Source organism: Cygnus atratus, chromosome 13, assembly GCF_013377495.2.
Source record: "Cygnus atratus isolate AKBS03 ecotype Queensland, Australia chromosome 13, CAtr_DNAZoo_HiC_assembly, whole genome shotgun sequence".
In the NCBI taxonomy this organism is placed as follows: Eukaryota; Metazoa; Chordata; class Aves; order Anseriformes; family Anatidae; genus Cygnus; species Cygnus atratus.
In genome coordinates, this window is record NC_066374.1 from 19,284,383 (window position 1) to 19,302,362 (window position 17,980).

The window sequence follows — 17,980 nt, forward strand, 5'->3', positions numbered from 1 at the left end:
GCGCCGCGACCCCCGGGGCCGGCCCGGGGAGCGCTGCCGGCGCCTTCCCCTTTCCCTGAGGCGCCCCCCGGCTCGGGCAGCGCCCCGCGGGCCGCGGGAGGCCGGGGCTGCGCGGACAAAGGCGGCGGCGGCTCCCTGGGCTGGCCCCTCAGGCGGCGGCGGGCCCGAGGCGGGCGGGCGGGCGGGGTGTGTGTGTGTGTGTGTGAGGGGGGGGGGGGGGGGCGGCCGCCATGTTGTCGTCCTGCGGCCTGCGCCAACTTTCGGGGAAGTTTCTTCCCCAGCCCGCGGGGGGACGCGGGGCGGGCGGAGGGCAGCGGGGGAGGCCGAGGGCGCCGAGCAGCCGGGGCCGGAGCCGTGGCCGCCCCCGCACGACGCCCTCAGCTCGCCCCGCTCCCCTCAGGCCCGGCCCGCCGGCGCTGCCGCCCGCCTTCCCCGCGCGCCCGAGGGCGGCCGGGCCGCGCGCACTGCGTAGCGCCGCCGGCCCCCGGCTGCCAGCGCCTCTCGCGCTACGGCCGCGGCGCCGCCCCCCGCCCCCGGCCCGCCCCCCGGGCCGCATCCCGCGCGCCCATTGGCCGGCGCGGCCGTCACTCGGCGGCTGGGCCCATCTGGCGCTCCCCATTCATGCAGTTTGGTTGCGTGTTGGTGTATTTTACTGTTTGCAATAAAGAGGGGGGGATTTTTTTTTGTTCAGTTTCTGCTGCAATTAACTCTTGGGCCCTCGCGCGCCTTGCTTTTTTTTTTTTTTTTCTTCCCCCCCCCCCTTTTTTTTTTTTTTTTTTCCCGGAGGGGGGCCAATTCCGCAGCGGGCTCCCAACAGTTTTTTTTTTTTTTTTTAATTATTATTATTATTTTTTTTTTTTTACGTTTTTTATTTTTATTATTTTCCGCCGGGCGCGTTGCTTGCCCAGAGCCGCCTCCGTCCGCCCGCTCCCCGCCAACTATTAAGGCGCAACTATGCCCAAAAGAAAGGTAAGTGCCGGGGGAGCCGCGCCGGGGCACGGCCGGGGGGAGCGCTGCCGGGGAGCCCCGCCGCCGCCTCCCGGCGTTTCCCCGCCGCCGGCCTCGTCCCGGCTCGGGGCCGGGTCGCGGGGGTGAGGGGGGGGGAGCCCCGCAGCCGGCCGCGGGCCGCCGGGGGAGGGCAGCGCGGCGGCTCCATGCTGGATCGCGGCCGGCCGCGGCGCCGCCGCTGCCGTGTGGCGGAGGCGGGCGGGCGGCGGCGGGGCCGGGCGGGCGGCGGGGAGCGGAGCGGAGCGGAGCGGGGCCGGGCCCCCGGCGGGCGGCCGCGGGGTGCAAGCGGTGCCTGCGGGCGCTGCGTTTGCCTTTGTTCTCCTTCTTCTTCTTTTTTTTTTTTTTTTTTTTTTTTTTCTCCGCTCTCTCCCTCTCTCCTCCTCTCCCACTTCTTGTCATACCAGATGGTTGTGCAATGGTAATTTGGGGCCATTAGGCGGCGCAGAATTTGAAACTGGCCTCGAAGGGAAGCGCCGAGCGCGGCCGCCACCATACCCGGCCGACCCAACGCCCGCCCGCCCGCCGCGCTCCCCCCGCCGCTCCCCCCGGCTCCCCTCACGGCCCCCCGGGGGGGCTCCCGCTGCCCCCGGCCCGGCCCGGCCCCGCGGGGCCCCGTGAGGCGTTGGCGAGGCGCGGCCGTGCCGGGGGCCGGGCGGGCGCGGGGAGGAGGGGGGGGGGGGCGGTGAGGGGGGGGGGGGGGGGAGGGGGGGGGGGCATTGTCCTTGCGCGCGGCCGGCCCCGACCTTGCTGTGGCAGGTAATTTGGCGGGAACTTTTCAAACGCGGCACGCCGCGGCGCCGTGACGTCGCTTCGGCGGCCCCCCGAGGCATGCCGGGAGTTGTAGGCAGGCGCCGCCCGCCGCCCCCGCCCCCTCGCCATGGGGGCCCCCGGCTCCCACCCGACCCTCACCTCACCCCCCCCCCCCTCTCTCTCTCTCGCTTCCCTTGCAGGCTCCAGCTGAAGGCGAGGCAAAGGAGGAGGTAGGACCTGCTTCTGCAGCCCCGCTGCCCTCAGGGCGTCCCACAGGAGTCGCGGAGCCCCCAGCCTCGCACGTGGCCGCGGCCGCTCGGGGCTGTGGGGTCGGGTCCCTGGGCTGAGCCTGGCGCTGCCCGCCTGGAGGCTGGCCCTGCCCGGTGGCCTCTCACCGGAGGAACCCGTTAGAAAGTTGCTTGGGCCTCGCAGCTGCTGAGCCCTCCATCCCCGGGGCCTCCATCCTCTGGGTCTCCATCCCCAGGGCCTGCCAGGCGCCTTCCCGCAGCGCCTCGCTGAGCGGGGCTGCTCCAGAAGCCAGATCTCGGCGGCAGCGGCCGTGCCACAGCCCCTCGGTTTCGGAGGGAACGTGCCCTCCCTGGTCCTGCACCCTCGCAGCGGCCAGCCCGTAATGGCACCGCGTGGGGAAGGAGGGAGACTTCGCCATTTCGCGCCTCAGCGGGTGAAGGGGCGGCTGCACAGAGTGAGAACTATTGAACAGAGCCGCGCTCTTAGGAAGTCCTCGCCACCCTGGCTGTAATTTCGTAAATCCTACAACTCGTAGGGGGCTTCGTGGCGGGGTCTATACACCGGGTTATTCTGGGATACTGTTCTGGTGTTACGTGCTCTGAACTCTAGTGACACATCTTTCTTTACGCAGCCAAAGAGAAGGTCAGCTAGACTATCCGCTGTAAGTATCTTTATGTACTCTCTTGATATTACACTTCACGGTATGTTAAGTTCTGGGAGACAGCTACAGAGGAACTACATTTTTTTTCCACTGGTACTGTGAGAGGCCTGGTTAGACTATTGCAATATGTAAGAGTGAAATTTCTACTTTATGTTTCCAAGTCTTGAGCGCCAACACGTTACAGGCTCACTTTCAGACACCTTGTATGAGTTACGCAAGGCATCTCGTTCCTCCGTGTTAGTGAACACACAATCTGGACGCGTGAGTTAGGTGTCTGGAGTCAAGGAGTATTGATTTCACAAAACATTTGTTCTCTGTAGGCCTTCTCCTTACAGCTGCCTGCTCGTAGCCGTATAAATTACCTGTGCTTTCCTTCCACTTGTAATTTTCCCATTGATTTTGATGGCCCAACTGTTGGGTAAACTGAGACCTAAGGGTGTAAATCTGTGTCACGTGGTAGGATTCAGCCCGGAGTCACTCACAGACTTACAGAGGCTCTTGGCACCCTTTTCTACTGACCGTTGGTGCACCCAGCCCCTTTTTAAGCTGTCTTGGAAATGCCAAGGAGATAATGGTTGCTGTTTAGGAAAGAAAGTACTTAATTTAGTGAAATCTAAGATGCGTGTTCATTTATACAGTTACGGCCAAACGTTAATACATTTCATTTTTGGCAGATGCTTGCCCTCACAGCAGACAGTAACATCAGACCGAGCAGTGATCCAGTTACTCCTACTAGCCAGCATCTGTGCATAGCCCCTGTAACACACATGAGGAAATGTGGGTTTGGACAACAAAACAGACTGATCTGTCCCTGACGGTGCCCTTACTACTACTGACCGAGGCTGTCAGCTCAATATATTTTGAAGAGTTTTCAAAAGTTACCGATGTCGTGCTAAAACGTTTACGGGGTTCATCTGACTCTGTGTTTCTTGCATGTGTTTTGTACAGAAACCTGCTCCGCCTAAACCGGAGCCAAAGCCCAAAAAGGCAGCACCTAAGGTAAGTGTTCCAGATAACTTGAAGTTACACTTCTCTTTTTCAAGGTGTTTACAGGGGAGGAAAGTCCACAGCTAATCATTTGGGGTTTTCGTAGTTTTCTTTAAAGATTCCAGATCGGCTTATGTGAGTTAAAACAACGTGAAAGATGTAAAGATAATGGTATCCAGCTCCTACTGACACCGACCAGGTCTTAAATCAGTTGTGGGGAGGCTTCACTGCTGCCTTGCAAGGCCCTTCTGTAATTTCATACAATGTGTTGTTGGGAAAACGACGCTTTGAATAGAGATCAGAGATTCAATTAGAGAAGGCATTGAAAATTGTGCTTTTAATTACAGTTTCTTAGAATGTTTTCTTTCAAAGGCACTTCTTTCAGTTAGTTATCAGTTTATCGAATTACAATCGCTGGAGGTAAAGTTCTGCACGCTCGTTCCCTTAAGCTGGATATTTTGGGAAATGTCAAAGATACTGGCATGTCTGACAGGAGAGTTAAAGAAAAACCTATTTAAAGTTCCCTTTGTGCTTAGGAGCAACAGCTGGAGACATAAAAGGGGGCAGTTCTGCACTCCGTGAGGTGTTTCCCTGTACCCCCTTCCCGACACAAACGTTCCCAGTGGTCACAGTTTGCGGTGGGTTTTGGTGTTGGTTTTTTTGATCTCTCTCTAAATACTCAAGTTTGCTACTGGGAAAGGAAACAAATCTTCCTTTCAGCCTGTTCCCATTGTACGTTTTCCCTCATGGTTTTGGATGGTTGTGTGGGCAGAGCAGAGGTGCGAGGGTTGTTCCAGTTACAGGAGGGGACGAGGGGCTGCGAACCAGGAGCCCGTTGGTGTGCGTGCACGTAAATGGCCTCGCAGCTGCACGTGGCGCCAGGGACTTCCAGAGGGTGGGAACTGCCTCCAGGCTGAGCTGTGTGCAGGGAGAGCAAAGGTGGCGCGAGACACAGACGAGAGAGAACCCCACGTGTCGTTCTGGGACCCCACATCTCAGCCATCTCGTCACAGCGGCGGCATCCACAGCAAGTTTTTCACATCTGGCCGCGCAGCCCCGTCTCTGGGTCCCATGCCAGAGCGGCGGGGAAGCGAGGAGCCCCGCTGCTCGGCATTCCTGTGGCGGGAGCTGCTGGCACACTGGGAGCGGGTCTCCCTCTAGTGGCTGGTCCCCTGGAGGAGAGCCTCTGCTGGGACTTGCTCCTGCAGCCCCAGGGGCACAGAGCCGGCCGCCGGCTCTCCAAGCCCTGCCTTCGGCCTCTGCCGGTGACCCGCGCGGGGCTCGGTGCACAGTTGCTGTGGAGCAGGCTGTTGGTATTCTTTTCCAGTTTGCCTTTTTATGTTTTAATGGCAGCATCTAAAGGTTTACGCACGCAAAAGCTGCGTTAACGGAGTTTTAAAGTTGCAAAAATAAGCTTTTGAACTTTAAGGACAGCGACTGTAAAAGCTCCAGGTCTGCTGGGGGCTGCCGGGAGTCGTCGTGCCCGCAGTGGGAAGGAGTTTGAAGCTGGGGTATTGGAGGTGCATTTTTGGCTCTCTGAAGTTAGGTGACCTGGGATCAATACTGTGCAAAAGGGGGTGTAAGAGGAACTGCAGGATCCCAGCGTCCTCAGTCGCAGCTGTGCTCTGTGAGACGCTGTGTCTCGGTGCGGAGCCCTGCCATGGAGGCCAGTTTCTGAGGATTCTTCTCAAGTCTTTTCTTAAGAGAGAGGCTCTGCCAACAAAAGGGTAAAAAAGTGGCGTTTGTGTAATGGGGTGAGGGAAAAGATTCCCCTCTTCAAACAACCCCAAGCCCTTGAAGATCCTTCATGGCTTATGTTGGGAGGGCTGGTGACGTACACACCCGCACTCCTGGGTCTGGAGGTCGTGGTGCTGCTGGAGGAGCCCTTCACAGCGGGCTGCTTCTGCGCGCTTCGAAGGAAGCTCTGCTGAGAAGGAGTGGAGGCAGGCGGCTCCTTCCCCCTCCGTTTGGTGACGCTCTCACAAAGAGGCACCGCGTCTCTCTCGGAAGTCAGTCCCCAGGAAGGAGGAGAGGCTGGGGGAGAGCGGGCACAGCGCGGGGAAAGGGACTGCCGACGCCGCCGCGGCGGTGTCCCAGGCGGGCCGAGTGCCTCGGGGAGGTCGGAGCGGGGAGTGGGAGGCTGGAGAGGAGGGAGACCCAGCCCCACGTGGGGCTGCGAGCCTCCCGTCTGAGCCTTCTGCGTTACTGCACGACTCCGTGTTAATTTTGGTGAGTTTTTAATCATCAGCGTTATTGAATAAGCAGCTGACTGCCCCTTGCCGTGTCCGTATTTGCCCTTAGCAAACTCATTTTAGTGCGAATTAATTTTGTGCGCCGATAAGGTAGGGGCTGAACTAAGCACGCGTACGTTTTAGAACTGAGAGCCGCTAAGACAGCCCCATCTGCTGAGTAGATAAACGTACATATTAAATAATTATCTGTTGATCTTCGCTTTAGGTAGTCGTTTTGCAGAGAGTTACCGTTCCGTTGCTGTAACCGCGTTAACCAAGGAGCTAAGCTGCTTTGCTTAGCGCGGTTACTGGCAGCGAGAGGCAGGTCCTCGGAAGCCAAACTCGTTAGAGTTTTGCTTGTTACCGGTCTGGGGTCAGGCTCGGACCTCGCTGTGTAGGAAACTGTTACCGCAGAAGCTGCGGCACCAATTTTTGTTTTGATTTAGCCTGATCGTCCTGGCAAGAAGCTGCGGTTAATCAGTAACTGCAAAGTGCCCGTTGTTCCTGAGGTGATGCCGTTGGGCCCCCAACTTGAGCATCGCACAAACGGTTTGTGATAGCAAAGAGTATTTCGGGCAGGCAAGGGGGAAAGTCCTTTGACTGCAGCTTCGTTACAGTTTTCTAAATAGGCCTCAATGGCACGTCTGAAGTATTCTGGCGTCCCCACTAGTTGCACATGTTCTTTTTGTTCTTTGGTATGCCTTTCAGCAGCGCAGCAGAAATACAGGCCAGTTCAACTCCAACATTTTTTAGCTAATTTAATTGAATGCCTATTTAAAATAGGAATTCTTTTAACCCCAGCCACGACTGCTTTTATATTACGCGTTTCCCAGTAGCACATTCGGGGCAGAGCAGAAGGGAAACGCTTCTCCCTAGAAACTTTCATCTCATCTTTGGAGCTGAGAATGTGCGAATGCAGACGTACGGGGTGGAAATCAGCATTTACTGTATCGTGGTCTGTTTTCTTAACAGAAAGAAAAGGCAGCAAATGATAAAAAGGAGGACAAAAAGGCAGCAACAAAAGGGAAGAAAGGAGCCAAAGGCAAAGACGAAACTAAGCAAGAGGATGCTAAAGAAGAAAACCACTCTGAAAATGGAGATACCAAAACTAACGAGGTACCTTAGCTACAGTAGACATGGGAATAAACACAGATGTATTGCTAATGCGTCTGCAGGATCTAATGATTGGGGCCTCCCTGTCGGAAGGTGGTGTGTTTCACTGCCGTCCTGTTAAGACAGACCGGCTGCAGTGTCTGCACGGGGCGACTGCCAGGGAGAGCCTGAAAGAATAGCGTTCTCCTTCCAGCTCAGTCCTGCTCTGTGGCAGAGCCCTTCCACAGGTGCTCTGTGCTACCCTAGTGTCCCGCTCTGTGTTGGCACAAGAGCAATGCAGAACGGTTGGGGAACAATAGAGCTCAGAAGGATTGCGGTCCGACCCTGAGCTGCCTTTGCCTATCCTCTCTGGACTGCTGGCTTGCCTCTTCTGCTCAGCACGGGTTGGTACTGTGCCAGAAATCTGGTTTTAAGTTTTACACAATCCTTTAAAACAATTCTTCGCGTCAGAACAATTCAGCAAGAGTTCCGCAGAACAAACGTGGTCTTGTCTCTTGATCTGCAAGCCTCTTTCTTACAGGTTCTTACTGTCTCGGCTACTTACCTAAGCTGCCGTGTGCTAGGACTAGCTGCAAGCTTCAGTCGGCTCCCGATGGCTTTTTCCTAGAAATTTTCTTGCTGATAGTAGAAGTGCAACGTTTGCTACCTGTAGGCGCGGAATAGCCCGTTGTGTACTCTCGCTTTCGATTGGCAGCGATCTCTTCGTGTGTCTGTGGAGTATCGCTGCGCAGTCAATGGGTTGTTCAGTCTTTCATTCTTCAAACTAATTCACAGTCTTCTCTGCTCAAAATTAGCGTGGGGCTGTTGTACTTGACAAGATCTTTGATAGGAGCTTTGCAGTTTTAACGTGTTGACTAAGAGCAGACATTTTGATAGAGATCAGGTGAGGACCACCTTCCCTGAAGTTTGGACAAGTACCGTGATTTTGTGTGTAATTCTTACGCTTCCTTGTGACTTACGGAGATGAGGACGTGAACTTTCCCTAGCGTATGACTGATCCTTATCTTAAATATGTTCCAAATTCCTGCCTCTTTGGATTCTCTTAACGCTCCAGTATTAATTCCATCACCAAATAATGCCCTTCTGCCTTTTAATTGTTAGAATTATCAGCCAACGTGGAGTTGTGTTGATATTTTCGGTAGTAGCCGTGCATTCTTGTCTACCTACCCAAAGTGTTGTCCGTGTGTGTACTAACAAACTAGTCTCTCTTTGATGCTTGTTAGAACGGAATCCGATTAGCATTACAAATAATATTTTTATTCTTCCAAACACTTTTATAGGCACCAGCTGCTGAAGCATCTGATGATAAGGAAGCCAAGTCCGAGTAATGTTAACCCTGCCCTATATCTCCATCATTTGGTATCCGTACCTCCATGCTGTATTGTTAACAGAGAGGAATATTTTTATCAACTATTTTATAAATGCAGGTTTTTTTAGCATGAATTTAATTATGGAACATCTTCATCTCGGTTACTTGGGAATTAAATCCCTAACAAACAAAGCAAAACAACAAAAAAAAAAATCATTGTTTTTAAATTTTGTGATTGTAATAGTTTGTATGGTACATGGAAAGAATAAGTGGTGGTAGCTTTTGACTTCTGTCAGTGTGTCCCTTTTTGTGTAAGTCATGCTTACAGACTTCAGATTTTAATTTTACCCTTGTATGTGTTGTATGGTTTCTTAAAGTGGGGAGGTCTCAAAACAAATAACTGTGTTAAACATTCCAGTGGTTCTGTGGGTTGCTTTTATAAAGAAGGTGAGCTATTTTCATGAAAAACCTAAGAGCTGGAAATCTGTTGTTTCCCAAATGTAATTTTATTTTGTCAGTTTTGAAAAAAAATAAATAAATAAAAGTGTAATCACGTTTTTAAATGAAATACAAACATTTCTTTTAAAAGGGCAGGTTGGTTGTATGTACCCACTGTTAGGAATTTTGCTGGATTTATCTTAATAAAAAAGACTCCTCAAAAGCTGATTGTGGTTTGTTGCTTGTGCTGCAAGCGTGCTGCTGGAAAGCTACCAGAGTCCCGAGGAGGTGCAGGAGGACAGGAACTCAGGCTGAAGGAACCTCTGCAGCTAAAAGCGCTCGGTGCTTGCGCCCCTGTCTGCAGTGGTGTAAACAGAAGCGACTTTACGGGGCAGACCCTCAGCAGCTGGAAGGGGAATAGGCGATCTCATTTGAAGCGCGCTGGCTTACGCCCCTCGGGAGCTTCTTTCAGGTGAAGGCTTGCCTTGTAAAGTGTTGCTTACTCAAGTGAAAACGAGATACTGCTGCTGTCCCGTACGCCTTAAGCTCTGCCAATGCTAGAAATGCCGAAGGGTGTCGGCTCCTTTACGTTCCCGTGCCCATTGGTTATGATTTAAAGGGGTTCCTACCTCCTAGGAACAGCGCAGAAGAGCAGGCGCTGCTGTACGGACAGCAAACCTTCGCGGTACAAAATCGTTTTGTGTCACGATGTGGAAACGTTCGTAGCACTTGTTCAAGTGCATACTTACATACCTTTTGTTTATAGTTCTCTTCTTCAAAAATGTATTACTTGCAGAATGTTTTCCTGGGCTCAGCTTCCCCTAGCACGGTGATGTGTGTGCAGAAAGTGGCTTCCGTGAGCGCAGGCTTGTTCTGGGAAACGGCAGCTGGACTAGGCAGTACAGACTGGGCTTCAATAGGGGTTTTACCTAATCTTATTTCGGTTGCTGCAGCTATTCTCTGCAAGTTTTTCAAGGACACTTCAAATTTTCCTCTCGAAGCTGCCTTTTACGTGAAGTCTCTTCGCGTTGATGACCAACTGCATCGTGTATTTAATAGGAAGAAAAATGTCTGCAATGCAGAAACCTCGTGCTTTGCATAAGGTTGTTTTGCAGCTCAGAAACGTGAGATTCCAGGAGCCTGCGCATTTTATCTCACACCCAGAATCTAACTCAGCGCCCCGGTGCGATGTCTTCTATTAAACGTGTGTCCCCTGGTCAGTACCGCGGGGCGCTGGCTGCGACGTGGTGTTTCACGCGTGCTACTTCCCATCAGCGTGTGCGGTTGTGGTGCTGGGGGCTCCTGGGTGTGTCCTGGGCATCCACGTGTTTCGGACACACGATGTTTCTGACCAGACCTTAGGGTCGGACCAAATGCTGCTTGAAGGTGGTGAGAGATCCCGAAGGACCTGTACTGCCTTAAGGAGAAAATGCTGATTGGAATAACGTGTTTTATCACTGCAGTATTGCCCCCTCTCCAACTGGTTTCTCTAAAAGGGCGTAAACCAGCAAATCGGAGACTGCGAGGAAGGTGAGCTCCTTCTCCAAACCTCAGTAACGCTGAACCGTTTCAGTTTTATCCCCCAGTCCCTCAGTGTCTCAGGCATTGTTGTTTAAATAATAGCAGGCAGAATGAATACGGTCGGTATTTTCTTCTGAGCAAAGGGCTGGTCCATGTGCCGAAGCGTTAACAGCCCGTCTGCACGAAGTGAGCTCCCCCTGTGTGTCCAGTCGTGTCTCTCCGTTTTAACAGGGGGCTGTTCCCCAAAACCGTACGATTGAGTGTTTGCTTTTGTTTAGTTCTCCCCCTGCCAGTGCCAGGGCGAGAGTTGTTCTTAATTCTACAACTATTGTTATAATCAGATTCCTCTTTCAAATAAGTACGGCAAATTGCTTAAGGACTTTTCAGACAGACCTCTCTGCTCAAACCCCTGGCTTGTCTGAGCACTGGGCTACTCGAGCGAGTTGCACAACGGAACGCCTTGCCTGCCCTCCGCCAAGTCCTCGTCTGCTGGGCCTGCAGGCTGGACGCTGCACCAAAGGGTAGCTCCACGGCAGCTCACCAGATGCACGGAATTGCTGGGCAGGCCAAATTGGCTGTGAGGGTTTGATTGGCGTTATTAATTATACAATTAGAGACCTACGGACGGATGCGGCGAGCGGATTCATGAGCATGCCTGATGGTTCGGAAGTGGCACAATGACGTTTTCGCGAGGGGAAGAGACTTCAGGCGAGGTTGGCAACGACCTGCAGTGGTAGGAGGCCAGTGCAGCTCGCCAGTTCAGCCAGGCGAGGGTCTTGGCCAGCAAGGGGACGGGAACGAGGAGCCCAGCGCGGCCCAGCTCGGGAGGGATGACGTTAACGCTGCAGCCCCATCTGATGGATGGGGAGGTTCAGCCTCACGACTTCGTTCAGCAGCAGTCGTTGGACAAGGCAAGGCTCTGCCCTGTGGTTTCTGCTTTGTCCTCGCCAGGCGTGGGGCTCACGGTGTCGCTTCGGGTGCAGGCTCGCTTCAGCAGCCTGTGCGGTTCGTCAGGAGGCACCGCGACCCCGCTCCCCGCAGTAACGCTCGCTTTTCTGGGATCTTCAGCAGGGCTTGGGGAAGGGTTGGCTTTGTTGCGTTGTTAGCACGATGGAAAGCTTAGGAAAACACCGCTGGCCGCTGGGCAGCGAGGTCTGAAATGAGAGGGAGCCCCCGCGGGTTCTTCCCCGTGCCCGTGTGGGCGATGTGCTGGAGCCCCGCAGAGGGGACGGGGGAGAAGAGGCACGGCTTCCATGAACAAGCGGAAAAAGAACCGCAATGAGGTCCTGGTATTTGGGGAAAAAAGGGGGTAAATGACGTGTTTAAAATGGGAGGGAAGGAAAAATAACCAACTCCCCCCAAAGCACGTACTAGGAGGGCTTCTGTAGGTACATCCTGTGCCCACCTCTGCCCCTTTGATTGAAGGGACTGCGCGCAGAAGCCAGGAGACCTGGTGGCTCTGATTTTCAGCCGAAGAGCAACTCCCTGGTAGTTAATGGAGTTACACTGGTGTTAATCTGATGAAGCAGAAAGCAAATTGGATCCCCTGAATAGAAACGGATGGCTCCTCTTCCTAATTGTCCCAGCGGTGATGTTCCTCCTCCATGCAGCTGGCGCAGGAGCCCCGGCTCTGAAACCTGATTCCCGCGGCCGGGCTCCAGGGAGCCGAGAACACCCCTCGGGCTCCGGGACGCTGGCGGAGCCTCCCCGGAGCCTCCCCGGCTCCCAAAACCAGCCCCGGGCTGGGGAGAGGAGAGGGGCACGGGTGGGGGGCGGCTCGGGCAGCGACGTGGGGAGGGCAGCCTGCGGGCAGGGCCCCTGAGAAACAAAACGCTGCTTTTCTTTGAGGAAATGGCTCAAAACGCATCAAACGGCAACACCTGAGCGGCGTCCGAGGGCGTCAGGGTGAGCTTCAGAGCGAGGCAACACCCGAAGGCAGGGAAGTGAAGGAGGTGCTCGCGGGATGTAGAAGGAGCAACCTCGCAAAGGAGAAAGCTCTGCTCCTGAAAGAGTGGAAATCAAATCGACACCATAAAGCTCTCGAAGGCATCTTAATACAATTGGACACGTCTTAAACAATTCCAGACGCTCTTAAAAAAAAAGGGGGGGGGGGGGGGGAGCATACGTAACGCAGACAGCAACGCGGGATGGAAACCTAAGAAGAGAACGGCCAGGGCAGACTCAAACCAGGTTCAGTCTCGCTGGAAGTCGCAGCACGGCCTCAGGCCCGCATCGCTCCGGGGCCTGCTGGCGGGGCACGGAAACGGAGCTGGTGGGAGCAGGAGGCCGGGGGCGAGGGCTCTGCTTCGGGGGCACTGCTGCAGCACCTGGCCAGGAGCCCAGGAGAGGCTCCTCTGGCAGCAGCAGCTCCTCCGCTCGTGCCTGTGCTCGTGCCTGTGCCCCGTAGTCCTCCCAGTTCCCGGTGCCCGCTGCCCAGCCCATGGCCGCCGGAGGCGAGGACGCGGTGGTTTTGCCATCCGGAGGCACCTCCCTGCCAGCCAAGCGAGGTGCGTTGCTTGCAGTGGGGATCGGGGCGAGCGCAAACCTGGAATTCGCAGCGAAAGCTCCTTGTAAGTTATCCAGGCGCTGAAATCCAGGAAAATCACCGGGGTTTTGTTTGTTTAACATTAACGATTCAGGGAGGGGGGGTGGAAGTACATTTTTTGGAGCTGAAACCAGATGTGAGACGTCTTAGCCACAAAGCTTTCGGGTTCTCCTCCGTTTGTTTTTCCCCCAGGAAGATAAAAGAAGCTGCGGAGAAGGTTTAGACCGCAGCAGCTATCTGATTGCACCCTCGCTCCGAGGATCCTGTCGGTGCCTCTCTCAGACGGCAGGAGATGTGCTTGGGTTTGCGGGGCTGGGGGCCGCGGCTCCCCGAGGCACTGCTGCAGGTAGAGCTGGGGCAGCTGAGCCCGGGACGGAGCCACAGCTTTCCAGCCGGGGCTGAACGTTTGCTGGGGCAGATTTCTTCCGTCAGAGCCCCGCCTGCCTTTCCTGAGGTGCCAGCCGTAGCTCCGTGCCAGGTCACCGCTCCGTTTTGCACCAAAAGCAGCGTCTTTGCCACCGAGGGAAAGGCCGGAGCCCCCTCCCCACGCCTCGACTGCCAGGCAAAGGGGAAACCCTGCAAGAGCTGCCGTCCCCTAAGGCCTCCTCCCAGAAACCTTCCCATGCTGCGAACAGAAAAGTGCAAATCTCTCCGATTTTCTTTTCCCTGCTCTCGTTTTGCCCCCCGTGTTGCCACAGACCGGTTACAGCAGGAGTTGCAGAAACGCAGCTCTTTGGGGTAAACGCGGACTTCTCCGCTCTGCCCGTGCCTGTGTAGCCCAGTGGGGTCCTCTTCTGTACCTGGACCATTACCCTGGGAGTAATTAAAATAATTAACAAGTGTAATTAACTGTTGAAGGGTAAAGGAGAGTTTTAGCACATTATATCAGCAACAATTAAATAAATTACCCTTTTTGTCTCGCAAAGAATTGACGGACGAGGGGGAAGAAGGAGGAGGGAGCTGTATGGGCTCACGCAGTGGCACGGGGGAAGTGAATAGGGGTCGGTGGCTCTTGTGCGGGAGACAAAGCAAACAAAGCCGTGCCACACGAAATTACCAAGAGGCAGATGCAGAACGGCCACATTTCACACAACGTGCAATTACGCCGGGGAGCTCATTGCCCAAATGGCTCCCCCAAATTGCCGTGGCTCAGCGAGCGATTTGGCGCCCGAAGACGGCTCAGGCAGGATGGCGAACGCGGAGACGCTCCCGAGGTGAGGCTGCAGACCCCGAGGTGGCCCCGGCCCCGCTCTCCCGCCTCCGTCACCTCGTTTTCTCAGCATAGCCGGCGGCGGGGCTGAGCAGGGTGCGGCTGAGCTGGAGCTCCGCTGGCTTGGAGAAAGGGGCCCAGGTCCCCAGCCCTCCTCCCGGCTCCGTTCAGGGCCAGCGCAATGCCTCCGCGCCCCGTTTTGGCCCACCGGGGCTGGAACCCTCATGGCTTCATTCAGTGCTGTAGCCTCTCGGTGGTGTTCCTGCCTGAGCCTTGCTGTGCTGCGTCGCTGCCAGCACCGCCCGACAGCCAGGAGGACCCCGCGAGTGTGGGGCTGCAGCCCCGCTGCCCTCACCTTAGCTTGGGACCCCGACGTGTGCCACGAGCCCGGGGCACAGCTCCTGTCCTTCGCCACCGTGTGTTTGTCACCATGCCACTGGGGGGGCTGCTCCCCACGTCCCTGCACGGCCGGCCTGGCCTCCAGCCTCCTCGCCGAGAAAATTTGGGGTCTGCATGTCCCAGCCCTCTGCTCCCCACCGTCGGTGAGCGGGCAGCCGGGTGGCCACAAGCCGCGAGTCTCCTGGCCAGCAGGAGGGAGCAGAACCTGCGCGGTGTCCCGTGGGACGTGCGCCCTTCCCCTCGGCCCAAGTGGCACGGAGGTGGCTTGTGTCCATCCTGCAGGGCGTGAGAAGCGAGAAAACGCCCCATCCCACTTCGCACGTCTGCCTAAAATGTGCGTGCTTGAAGGGAAAGAAACAGCGGTTCCATCGCAGACTCCACTGCAGTCCACAGACGCTCCTCCGTCAGGCTGCATACGGTGAGGATTTCATTCTTAAACCTTTGTATAAACTGCGCTGGACGAATAGTGGTGGCTGCAAGTCAAACGAATGCTGCGCTCCTAAAAAGAATGGTGCCCCTCTCCTCTCCTGTAGCCTTTCAGCCCCACACCTGGAACTTGCTGGACGGTCAAATCCAGGTAGCGTTGTCCTGCATCATCCCATATCAACCCTTTCTGCTTCGAGTGTGCCAGTTCGGCTTCTTTGGTTGAAATCCAGTACCGTTCACACTTCTCGTAACTAGATTCGGATTTGTTGTAACCTTCCTTGGACGCTCCCATCAGCGGGCAGCCGGACCCGCGGAAGACGTGGCCCTGCCCTGCAGGTCCGGGGGCTGCAGAGCCTTCGGCTCCTTCCTTGCAACGCAGCCACTGGAGCACCTCTTGCTTCGTATTTACCGGTGTGCCTCACGCTTCTCTGCTGGGACTTGCCCGAGCTTTTTGGAAACACACACACGCACGCACGGGTCTGGGGGCATTCGGTGCCGTAGTTGGAGCTGTGCAGCCTGGCTGCTGCGTGTGCGAGGCTGCAGCGAAGGACGGAGGAGCTGGGTCTCGCACCGAGAGCCCGACGTTCTGCAAAGCGGGCTGGAAACGATCTGTGCTGAAACACCCCGAGAAAAGGTCCTGCGAGAAGAGCCCAGCGAAACCCGGAGCAGGAAGCACGGGGACTTTTGCTGCTCTTAGCTGTGAAAACCCAAACCGAAACACGCGGCCTTTCTTTCGTAACCCCGGGCGGGCGGGCAGCCGGAGCTGGGGAGGGCTCTGGGCAGGGGCCCGGCTGCCACAAGCGTCCCCCCCTGGGATAGGCAGGTCCAGCAGCGTCGGTGGCATTAGGACACACGTGCCGATGCCTCCAAGTCTTTGTATTCGCCCATTTTATCGATGGGAAGCCTCGGCCCTAGCTCGGAGCACCAGGTTTCCGCGTTACCCGCGTGGCTCATCCCAGAGGCGCGGGCTCCCCGCTCTGCTTCTCCCTCCTGGGGTGTCCCGACGCCGGCAGGCGAAGGGTGCGAGCCCCCGGCCTCTGCTTGGTGCCCCCTTGGAGTGTTTTAATCGCCTTACATCAAGATCTGCATGACAAAACCACCGGCTCCAGCCCATTTTGGTGATCACTTGCACCAGAAACCTTCTGAGTTGCATCAAAAGCTTGGATGATTTTAGGGGCTAGGTTTTTATTCATTACAGCATTGGCTGACAAAACCCATTACATCATCCTGTTGGAAGAGAAATTCTCTGCAGCTGCTTGTGTGGCGCGGGGGGTTTTGTTTAAAAAAAATCAGACAGATTTTTGTTTCATTCTTTCAGGGCAATTTTCCTTCAAATTGCTGCAAAACTGTATGCTAAAAGGCTTCAGAAGTGGAAAGGAAAAGGGCAGCGCAAAGCAGTTTTAACCATTCTTTCTTTTTTTTTTTTTAATTTCCTTTCCAAAGACCTGGGCGGTGGGGGGGGGGAAAATAGCCCCATTACCCGGCACATCCAGCGCCCAGCGAGGCGTGAGAAGCGCAGCCCCGTGCCGTGGCCGTGGCAGATGGCACCAGGCGGGCGGGAGGGCTCCTGCCCCGCCACCAGCCCGCGCTGCTGATTGCTGCCGGAGCCCGGCGGGATTGCGCGCGGAGGGAAGGCAAAGCAACGCTTCCCCTCCCTGCTTCTTGGGGCTGGGGAACGTGGGGACGGTGCTGGCCGTGGGGTGCCCCCGTGCCTGGTGCTTGCCCTGCTCCGAGGGGCTCAGCTGGCGCTGGGAAGCCAAGCTCGTTGCGGCCCCGCGAGGAAATGTGAGGGGAGAGGCAGTGGCTGGAGTCCGCTGATGGCATGGGAACATGACACACTGCTCAATTATTTACCGCTGCCACGGCATCCAACCATTCCGTGCACCCCCTCGCCTGGTGCTAGAGCCCCGTCTGCTCTTTCTGCCTCATCGGTTGCTTCCAGCGTTTTGTAACATTAAATAATCTCACGTCTTGTAGTCCGGTTTCTTTGTTTTGATACGAAACAAGTGGCTGGAAGTATGTATTTCTGCTTTCTGTTGAAACGGGTGCCAACCTCACACAAAGCAAGATTTATAAAGTGCGCACGTAGTACCTTGAAAAAATATTTCGGTTCTTCATCCGCTGTGACAGAGAGGGAAACATCCGTACCCACGTGGCTGCGTGTCACAGGTGATTGCTGCTGCTTCTGTCCGGCGTCTCCAAAGAGGGGAAAACCTGCCTGTTGCTCCCGGCTGGCTGACGCTGGGGTCCCTGTCCGGTGCGGGGGCAGAGGGAGCGGTGATGCTCTGCCCGGCCGGCGTGTAGGGGTTTCCAGCAAACACAGGTGTCTGTTCCGGGCGGCAAACGGCTCCAGGCTGTGAGCGACCCTCACAGCCTGCACGAGCCTACTTCTCGGTTGTGCTCCAGGTCCAGAACCTGCTGTTGTAGTGAACTCCCAAAATAACTTACATTTGCTCTCCTTCATTCTCTTGCTTATCGTGCCCCTCTGGAGAGTCGGTTTTGTGCAACGCAGGAGTAAAACCAGCCTCTTCTGAGCCACTCGCACGACGACACCAAATCGCTCGCACGCGCCGGGAACCAAAGCTGCGCTGGATGCGAGGGGCCAGCTGCGAGCGGGACCCCGGCGCGGCTCTCGGGGCGTTGGCAGAGCTGCAGCACCCCACACAAGGCGCAGACCCGACGCCGTGCTGTCAGAATAACCGAGGTCTGCCCTGGGACACCAGTGCAGCACAGCGTCGGCTGCTGTATCCGCTTCTGCTCTAGGAACAGGATAAGTGATCGCAGGAGGCTAAACATAAACCGTTTCTTTTATTTTAATGGGAGAACTGCTTGAGTGGTGCAGCTTGAGAGGAAGCTGCACTAGCTTTTTGGGTGCCGCAATGAATTAACGGTAGGTACTACACCCGTTACCCACCCCCCAGCCACGACAACAGCAGCTCGGAGATGACCGCTGCGTTTCCCTGCCAGGTGAGCGGCACAGATGTGCCGAGTCTTGGTGTCCCACGAGTTTCACTGACTGGGTTTGAGACATTTTAACTGTATCCCAGAAAAAATGGGTCCTAACTTTAGGAGAAGGCAGCGCTCAGCCATAAAGCAGCCACGGGAGAGGGGCCGGGGCTGCAGGGCAGCGGCA

At 55.8% G+C, this 17,980-nt stretch overlaps 1 protein-coding gene across 1 annotated transcript; it reads left to right on the forward strand.

Annotated features, from left to right (window-relative positions):
• The first annotated feature begins 567 nt into the window (after positions 1–567).
• On the forward strand, positions 568–8,969 carry HMGN5 (high mobility group nucleosome binding domain 5). The gene is made up of 6 exons (XM_035541963.2): positions 568–969; positions 1,959–1,988; positions 2,639–2,668; positions 3,617–3,667; positions 6,859–7,002; positions 8,280–8,969. The coding sequence occupies exons 1-6, from the start codon at positions 955–957 to the stop codon at positions 8,325–8,327; spliced, it is 318 nt and encodes a 105-aa protein (XP_035397856.1). The 5' UTR covers positions 568–954; the 3' UTR covers positions 8,328–8,969.
• Positions 8,970–17,980: the final 9,011 nt, after the last annotated feature.